The 8999-nt window shown below is 33.5% G+C and overlaps 2 protein-coding genes across 2 annotated transcripts; one reads left to right on the top strand and one right to left on the bottom strand.

Annotated features, from left to right (window-relative positions):
- Positions 1-1709: 1709 nt before the first annotated feature.
- On the top strand, positions 1710-5029 carry LOC107473883 (CAAX prenyl protease 2; the record flags this gene model as incomplete). The annotated part of the gene is given in 8 exon segments (XM_016093480.3): positions 1710-1942; positions 2404-2463; positions 2820-3032; positions 3258-3369; positions 3969-4040; positions 4201-4263; positions 4411-4488; positions 4789-5029. Coding segments are annotated over 8 exon segments (986 nt in total), but the record flags the coding sequence as incomplete, so codon positions are not given.
- Positions 5030-5782: 753 nt separating this feature from the next.
- On the bottom strand, positions 5783-8418 carry LOC107473884 (photosystem II reaction center PSB28 protein, chloroplastic). The gene is made up of 2 exons (XM_016093481.3): positions 8281-8418; positions 5783-6437 (listed from the first exon to the last, which is right to left on the bottom strand). The coding sequence occupies exons 1-2, from the start codon at positions 8351-8353 to the stop codon at positions 5971-5973; spliced, it is 540 nt and encodes a 179-aa protein (XP_015948967.1). The 5' UTR covers positions 8354-8418; the 3' UTR covers positions 5783-5970.
- Positions 8419-8999: the final 581 nt, after the last annotated feature.

The raw sequence follows: 8999 nt of genomic DNA, 5'->3' as shown, positions 1-8999 counted from the left end.
AATATCATTGGAACTCTTGAAGAGATTCCAACAATTATAAAAATTCTAAAGAAGAGTTTAAGATGAAAGATCTTGGAAAGACTAAATTTTGTCTCGGCCTGCAGATCGAGCAAATAAAAAATGGGATCTTTATTCATAAAAAAACATACACAAAAAAGATCTTGAAGAGATTTTATATGGATAAGTCACATCCATTTAGTACCCCAATGATCGTAAGATCTTTAGATGTGGAAAAGAATCAATTCCGTCCTAAAGAAGAGAATGAAGATATCCTTTGTTATGAAGTACCATATCTTAGTGTCATTGGAGCTCTAATGTATCTTGCTAATAATACACGACCTGACATATCATTCGCGGTGAATTTACTAGCAAGGTATAGTTCATCTCCAACCAGAAGACATTGGAGTGGAATCCAGCAAATCTTTCGATATCTTCATGGAACGGTTGATATGTGATTGTTTTATCCCTATGGATCTAAGTCACAACTAGTTGGCTATGCAGATGTAGGATATTTGTCTGATTCTCATAAAGGGAGATCTCAAACAGGATACCTGTTCACATATGGTGGAACAGATATATCATGGAGGTCCAGGAAATAGACAATTGAAGCAACATCCTTTAATCATGCTGAAATACTAGCAATTCATGAAATAAGTCGCGAGAGTTTTTTGCTCAGGAGTTTGATTCAATATATTCTGTCATCATGTGAAGTAATTGATCATAAAATAGTTCCAATTGTCCTGTTTGAAGATAATACAGCATGTATTACTCAACTTAAAGGCGGATACATCAAAGGTGATAGAACAAAGCATATTTCTCCCAAATTCTTCTTCACTCATGATCTTCAAAATAAAGGGACAATTGATGTCCAACAGATCCATTCAAATGACAATCTGGTAGATTTATTTACAAAGTCACTCCCAAAATCTTCATTTGAAAGATTGGTACATGAGATTGGAATGCGCCAATTTCGATACATTAAATGATGTTGATAAGAGAGGGAGATTGTACTCTTTTTTTCTTGGTCAGTTTTTTTCCCATTGGGTTTTTCTTGATAAGGTTTTTAATGAGACAATCCTCATCACAAAGGATATTATACTCTTTTTTCTTCACTAAAATTTTTTTTCACTGAATTTTTTTAATAAGGTTTTAATGAGGCATATTCTTAAATGAGCATCTAAAGAGAGTGTTACAACAAAGATGGACAAAGATGGATGCCTATTTATGGACGGATCACTTTTCCTATGCTAAAAGGAGCAAATTCTTATGACAAAGCACAATTAATAAAATTTGAAAAGTAAAATTTATTTGCATATAAAAACATAAACATGACAAAAAAATTATTCACACAATTATAAATATTTCCCTTTCTCTCTTTATAGCAATAATAAAAATAAATATTCTCTCTTTTTTATATATAATATAATATAAAACACTTTTTTATTTTTTCTTTTATTTTATAACAGTTAATTATTAGTCATGGATTGTAATTCTCTTCTATTGACATTTGACACCCAATTGATCTTATTTATAATCACATTCGTATGAATAAATATCTATTTTTATATTGAAAAAAAGAAAGAAAAAATATTAAATTGAAGATCAACAAAAGAAAAACTAATTACAACACAATCACAGACAAGAAGAAAATTGCATTTATGCCCTTTTCTGCGTCTACTGAGTCTGAGTCTGAGTCTCTAGGGTTGCTCTTCCAACTGCAAAACGACATCCTGCAATGGAACCAGACGTCGTCGTTTCGAAGCCCTTCGCTGTCATCGCTTGCGTTTCGATGGCGCTGCTCTACGTGGCGGTTCTCTACGCTCCGACGTTGCTCCTCCGCCTCCCTCCGCCTTCCTCATTCGAAGCCTACATGATCCGACGCTTCCTATGCGCCCTCGTTTCGACCGTTCTCTCTCTTTCGCTTTCTGCTCTCATTATCCCCGTAAGTACGCTCTCCTTTCAGTTTTCCCCTTTTTTTTTGTGGTAATGTACTGTGGCTGCTAGCAACGGTGAACATTAGCTTGTTCTAATTTAAATTCAAATGTAGCTTATAACTAAGTATTTTTTATTTTAAACAATCGAACAAGTGAGAAAAGTTAACTTTTTTAAGTAAAATTGCATTTGGTCAAGCTATATTAGTTATCCAAGGATAATCGCTGCTTCACTAGAGTCTAGAGAGAAGTGAGCCAAGCGGAATTTTTTAATTGTTTTGGAGGTTTTTGAGGATTTATGTGGCAATAACAATCTTGGAGGACTAACTGTGCTTTTTCTTTTGCGGTTGATTTAATCAAATTAAGTGATAAATGTAATTTAGTTAAAGATAACTCGAGTTTTGGGCTATGATTTATTTAGTTTTCGTGCTATACATTCTGTAATAATGGAGCTGTTTTACTATGTGAGCAGGTGCAAAGTAAGGAACTGCTATACCTTTTTGGTGTTTATGGCATCAGAATGGATCATATTGTGAGTATAATGAATCACATTAAAACAAGTTCAATTCAATGCATTTTTTATTTATTTTGGTAATGTTTTGGTGAAGTAGAATGGATAAAATAAAGATTAAAGAGAGTGATTTTTGTGAATTGAATGTCAGCCAGTAGAAATTTAAGAAAATACCAAGTCATGTTCCATAAACTAAATGAAATAGAGATTGCTTTTCCATGTCAGCTTCCTGAATTTCTATTGGCTAACTGTCAATGCGTAGAAATTATTCTCTAAAATGAAAGTGTATTTTCTTGTTACAATATGCAGATTGGAAATCTGGGTCACCCTCATTCCTAAAATTTCCTTTCTGAAATACGGTTTTCTGTCTGGAACAGTGGCAAGCAGTGGTCTTTCCACTTACCCTGACCTCTCTAATGTATGCTGGCTCGTTGTTCCTCAAGTTTCTTTTACTACTCGGCTCTTGGAGGGAACACACAAATTCAGGCGGCGGCCTTTCCTTTGATTCATGTAAATATGCGACACAGAAGTTTGTTGCATGGTTTTCTGCAGTGTCAACAAATGTTATGGCGTGGCGAAACTATATTGTGGTTGGTACTAATTTTATAGTCATGTAACATCTTGAACCTTTTCCATTAGATTGCACTGAGCTTATGCCTTTTTTTTGTCCTCTCATGTCAATGATGAGAGTTGAAAGCACAGCAACAAATAATAGTTCATAATTTGTGAGTACAGCTTAAGTAATGTGTCTTTTGTGGTTCATTTTCATATCATTCATGCAATTTGGGAATTTTTATGTATGATTCATTGAACAGGCACCCCTTACCGAGGAGTTGGTGTTTAGGGCATGCATGATACCTGTGCTACTGTGTGGAGGATTTAAGCCATATGGTGTCATACTTCTTTGCCCTATTTTCTTCAGCCTGGGTAAGTTCTTAGATGTCTTCTACAAAAATGGATTTGGTTTGTAGCTATGTTATAGAGTTGAATTTTGTGTTTATATACAAATGCTAATCTCATGGCACTTAATAATTAAGCATGTTTAATAGTTTAAGAGAAGTCATAAAGCATTCATTAGTGTAAGTTAGGTTTTATATCATTGTCATTAGACCATGTTTGTTCTCAAGTTCATCATGGTTTTTGGATGCTACTTTAGGGATCAATATTTATTTCGCAAGTCTTATTTGATTAAAATAAAAATAAGTACCTAAGTTTTCATTTCAGTCATCTGAATGAATACTAACTGCTAATTTTAAGGGTACGTGTAGCACAGCCCATGCACTTGCACACAGACTCGCTAGTCCATAAAACATTCAATAACTTCCATCTAGATGTAAAGTGAAGAAAGTAATTAGTAAAACTATTGTCCTTTTCAACCATATTGCTTAACGAGAAGTTTATATTGTCTTATTCAACTAAATGGTTAAGGAGAAGTTTAGCTGCATGATTGGTCAAACTCGCAAGAATTATTGTCCTTTACAAATGCAGTGCCTAATTGGAAGTTTTACTGCATCATTGGTTTGCAGCACATTTAAATCATTTCATGGAGATTTATGCCAAGCAAAACTACAGAATAAAGAAGGCTGTTATGGTTACAGGTACGCCCAATGTGTACTTTATTTATCAGGTTCCTCAATTTTGTTATCTAAACCCCCCTATCCGATTTGTTTTCTCTTATCTTGAGATTTTGGCTCATTTCTAGGATATAAATAGTTTCCTGCAATGATATTCTTACTGAAAACTAAATTGTGTCTGCAGGTCTCCAACTTGGTTACACTGTTGTCTTTGGGTCATATGCATCTTTTCTTTTCATTCGAACTGGTATGGGATGTTTGTCTTATTTACTAAGTTCTAATATTTTACATCTGTTCAGTTCTCATGACAAGTCAACATGGTTCTTTTGCGCTTTGTTGGTTTTATTGTCCTTTTCCCTGCTCATATTTTTGTTTTCTCCTTTTGCCTGAGCAGGACATCTTCTTGCTCCTCTGGTTGCACATATATGTTGTAATTTTATGGGACTGCCGGTACTATTTTCGAAGAGAAGTGGTATGTGTGTAATAAGTTTCACATGGATCAATCAACTTCAAAATACATGTTGATATATATTAAACGAATTTTATCCCTCTTTCTAATTTTTTCAATCCGTGGCTACATTCCTTTTTTTGCATGAAATAGGTCTTACAAGCTTATGATTCTTATGATTCCCTTTTGGTCAACAAACATTACTCTAACAATGAATCAAAATTAACTACTTGTCTTTATAAGTTTGAATACACTGTTAGTTAGTACGGTTGACTGGTATTTCTGATTTTTCTTCCATAGTTATGTCATTTTTTTCTGTTTCAGCGGCAGCGAGTATAGCATTCGTATTAGGACTTTTGGGCTTCTTGTGGCTTCTTTTCCCAATGACAACCCCAGATTTGTATAATGATAGAGTAGATAATTGCAGTTGTTGGCAAGGTTATTGCTCATGGAGAGTAAGAAATTCTTCATCGATGTAAAATATAAAAGCCGCTGAGAGAACAAAGAATGAATTGTATAAGAACAAGGTTTTCCTTACTAGTTATTCTCTCGTATATTTGCGTTATTTTTCTTATTCATGCTTAAGACATTATTTATGCTTTTTCTTATTTATGCTTAAGAAATTATTTATGCTTTTTCTTTGTGTGTTTTATCATTATATTTTTCTTCCTAAACTTTTGTATGAAAAAAGAATAAATTGAACTCTTATAATTTATTTTTTTTTGTATATATTTAGTTTATTACTAAATAAAATATAAAAGTATTAATTTTGTTTGTCTGTTTTGTGTGTCTTGTTCTTAGTCTTGTCAACAATTGGAACAGATAATTGGACGAGGCAATTATTTAAAAAGAGAGAGACATGCATATGTAATGTATGTTTATGTTCTTAATTATATATTTTTTTAATTTTGCATAGCTGTTAACAAAAGTTGTTTAGCGTTTCGTAACACATAAAAGGCACATAGAATACGTTTATATTGTATCTCTCCAAAACGATGAAATACAGATTTTTGACATACTAATAACTAATCTGCGCATTTTGCTTCCTTACTTGCTGAGGCAAAGCAACAAATTTGTGGAATTCGCACTACCAATAGTGAACTAATTAGATGCATGAGTTGAATAATTTAATTAAATTTTCATTTAATGGCTCTTAATTATCGGCTCTTAATTATCAATTTTACTACACCTGAGTTTGCACCTATGCGTGGTGAATATACTAACTATATCACTTGACAATGTTTCTTGACCTTCAAAAACATAATGAGATGCAAAGTTAGTAATGAGATTTCCAAATTGCCAATAAGAAACGGGTACATGGGAAGCATAAAAAAGCAGCAGGACAAGCAAAATTTTACAAGAACATGGTGGTCAAAAGAAGTTACATGCATGCCAATTCAGCATTCACTCATATTTATCATACTATATATATTATTACAGAAAATCAAACTTCATGACAAAAGGGCAAAAGAATAAGAATGGGAAAAAAGTTGTTAGCACAATAGCTCATTTTTTGATGAATTGCAAGCCGTTTGCATTAGAGTATCTCTCCATGAATCTCATGAATCTGTCCCATTCCCTTGGAGTCCGCATTACATACTTCGCTTCGATTCCAGAAGGCTTTCCATTGACAAATTTAGCACTCACATCGACCGACTGAAGGACCCCTTCCTCGTCGATCAGGTATAGCCCGGTGATGTCACCTACTTCGCCGGAGGAATCGAAAACTGAGGGTTGATCAAACTTGAAGATGGCCATGCCGTTTGTTCCATCCCTTGATTTGGTGAGCCTTACATCTGGTATTGTTAATTCATCAGTTCCTTGGATGAACTGTATTGCAGGTTTCACCATCATGACAACCGGAATGCGCATCGGAGAACTTGTAGTTAGCTTAGGTAACCTCAACCGTGGCAAGTTTAAGGATTGGCCATTGAATGACGAATGCACGCTTCGATGAACAGCTGAAGTTGGAGCTGATAAACAAAGACAGAGGACCTTCTAAGATTACTTTGTATATTTGATCAAATTAAAACACTGCAAGTTCTGTCATCAATTACTTCTTAGATTACTTAGTTTGGTAATTGTAGTTAAATTCTCACTTCTAAGTATTTGAATACTTTCTAACTTGTGCTCATGAAGTGCATCATCATTCAAAACTTACCATCCTTTTCTTATAAAATTTGGAAAATACATACATCACTCCTGAGCATGACTTCAAGAAGATCACATATTTTACGAAAACAATGTGTTTTGGGGGAAGCACATGTAATGCTGTTTCAAGAACACTTACCACCATGATTTCTATTTTTTTTTTATTGTTTCCCAAGGTATCTCCCGACTCTGACCGGCTGAGAACTAATGCCTAAGATTTGAGCTCCATTTAAGGTTTTACTGCTGGCTAATAGGTTGTTGTATGCATAAGACAGGATTCGAATCCCTGACACTTGTTTAAGGGGACGAATGAACTAACCATTCGACAACAATTTCTTGTTTGGCAGATACCTTAACAACAGGACAACATCCTTCAGCCAACTAGCCAAACATAACACTCAGCATTCCTAACTGTACTTACTTGAGCGAGGCGAAAGGATTCGAGCTATGTAAGCCAACCTCCCTCTTGACGTATGGTTAGGAAGGGGGAATTAATTACCTTTTCATCCTAATGTCAATGTCTAGGGGGTGTTCGTGGTTTAGTTTTATTCATAAACAAAACTAAAACTGCACCAAACTATTTTAACTCGTTTAAAAACTGACCAAACTACTTTTTCATAGCAAACTGGTTTATATTAAACCAGTTTATAATGTAGTGCACCAGGTCAAACTAATTTATTTATTAAAATCAGTTTTAATCCCCTTTCTCTTCCCCCTTCTCTCTCCCTCCCTCTCCTCTCTCCTTCTCTTTCCTCTCTATCTCCTCTCCCTCCCTCTCCCCCTCTCTTCTCTCTTCCTTCTCTCTCTATATGGTACAAAAGCCAAACATACTATTCTACCAAATTTTTCATCACTTTAATCACGGATGAAACTTTATATAATTATCTTATTTTTCATCTATCCGTTAACTTTAGAATTCATGAAAGTACATTCAATTTACCATGAGCAATTATTGATATTAAAATAGACATGTGCAGTAAATGATAGATTAAGTGACGGCCGTAGTGGTTGGCCTGCGAGCGACGGCAGTGTGGGAGAGGACAGAGCAGTCTTGTGTCCATTAGCCGTTTGGGCTTTTGGAGTATATCGTTCAAATTATAAACCAGTTTATTTTGGTTTTAAACCAAACCAAACCATAAAAATCTGATTTTTTTACAAAAACTATAATTTTAGATTAGATATTTTATTTAAAAAACTGGTTTATCTAAAATAGTGTAGTTCAGTTTCAATTCAGTTTAGTTAATCCAGTTTTATACAATGTCTATTAACTTTCGTATCCCTTTCAATGCAGGAATTGATATACATTCATTCCCTTACTAGAATGAGATGATGGAAAAAAAGTAAAAAAACTAACCACCATAAGCATTTAACCCCACAAAATTAATCTTAATGAAACTATGGAATTTCAGGAGTTCAACTTTAGATGAACCTACCATTACTTAGTACTTACTACCCATCAATTGAAGTCCCGAGGCATGCATAATTTAGTGAAATTTCATAAAATGATACAAGCACAGATATTATTAGTGTCCAAATTCAGTTAATAACTCTTAATTGTAAAAGGGTAGTCCTAATAATTTGCACACTTGATGGATATGAAATAAAAGGAACAGTACAAGAATAAAATAAAATCACAGTGAAGCTTAATGGATGAAGTAACTATACCTGTGCTTGAGCGTGAATTGTGTAGAGAGTTGGAGAGTGGAGATGACAATGCAAGAGAGTGCAGAGTTGCCATTGCAATTTGGAGAGAGAGAGAGAGAGAGAAGTAGTTTGTGTCTAAATAAATAGTGAAAGATTGTGGTCTAAAGGAATAAAGGATATATGTGGCAAGTGGCGTGTAACAAAGACAGCCATTCACTTGAAAATAATTCTTGGCTTTTCAGTTTTCACAAAGGATTTTGTATGCTTGGACTGTGAACCGAAACATTGTTCTTAACAAAAATAAATAAAAATAAAATAAAAAGTAAAAAAAAAAACTAAAAACATTGATAAATGTTTCGGTTAATTATGTCTTTATTGTGTGTAAATACATGATCAATTGATGCTTGGATTTTTTTAAATAAATAAATTAAATTTTTAATTTATATGTATTTTTAAAATTAACTTATGTTTGAATTTTATTACTTATCGTATTTTTCACTATAAATAAATAGGTATACATATAGATGAGATAAATATATAATACAATTTTGTCACTTACTTCATATGCAAATGAGATATCTCGTTACAACAAGCTTAGACCTTTGTTGTCGTAAGGTTTAGGTCAATTAAAAGGTAAACTTAATATGATTTAAAAAATAGATATTGCAATTTTTTAATAACGTCACACTTTTTTTTTTTTTACAAATTCATTCAAATATATAAGGAAGGAATCAGAGACG

The sequence above is a fragment of the Arachis duranensis genome, chromosome 2 (genome assembly GCF_000817695.3).
Source record: "Arachis duranensis cultivar V14167 chromosome 2, aradu.V14167.gnm2.J7QH, whole genome shotgun sequence".
NCBI lineage: Eukaryota > Viridiplantae > Streptophyta > Magnoliopsida > Fabales > Fabaceae > Arachis > Arachis duranensis.
Note: the sequence above shows the minus strand (reverse complement) of the source record. Positions and strands in the feature narration are given on the sequence as shown.

Bases quoted from the DNA above. Each gene is read 5' to 3' on its own strand.
- LOC107473884 (XM_016093481.3), bottom strand. From the start codon at position 8,353: ATGGCAACTCTGCACTCTCTTGCATTGTCATCTCCACTCTCCAACTCT. The intron at 6,438-8,280 runs GTATAGTTACTT...TTTGTTTATCAG, and splicing joins CAATTCACGCTCAAGCACAG to CTCCAACTTCAGCTGTTCAT.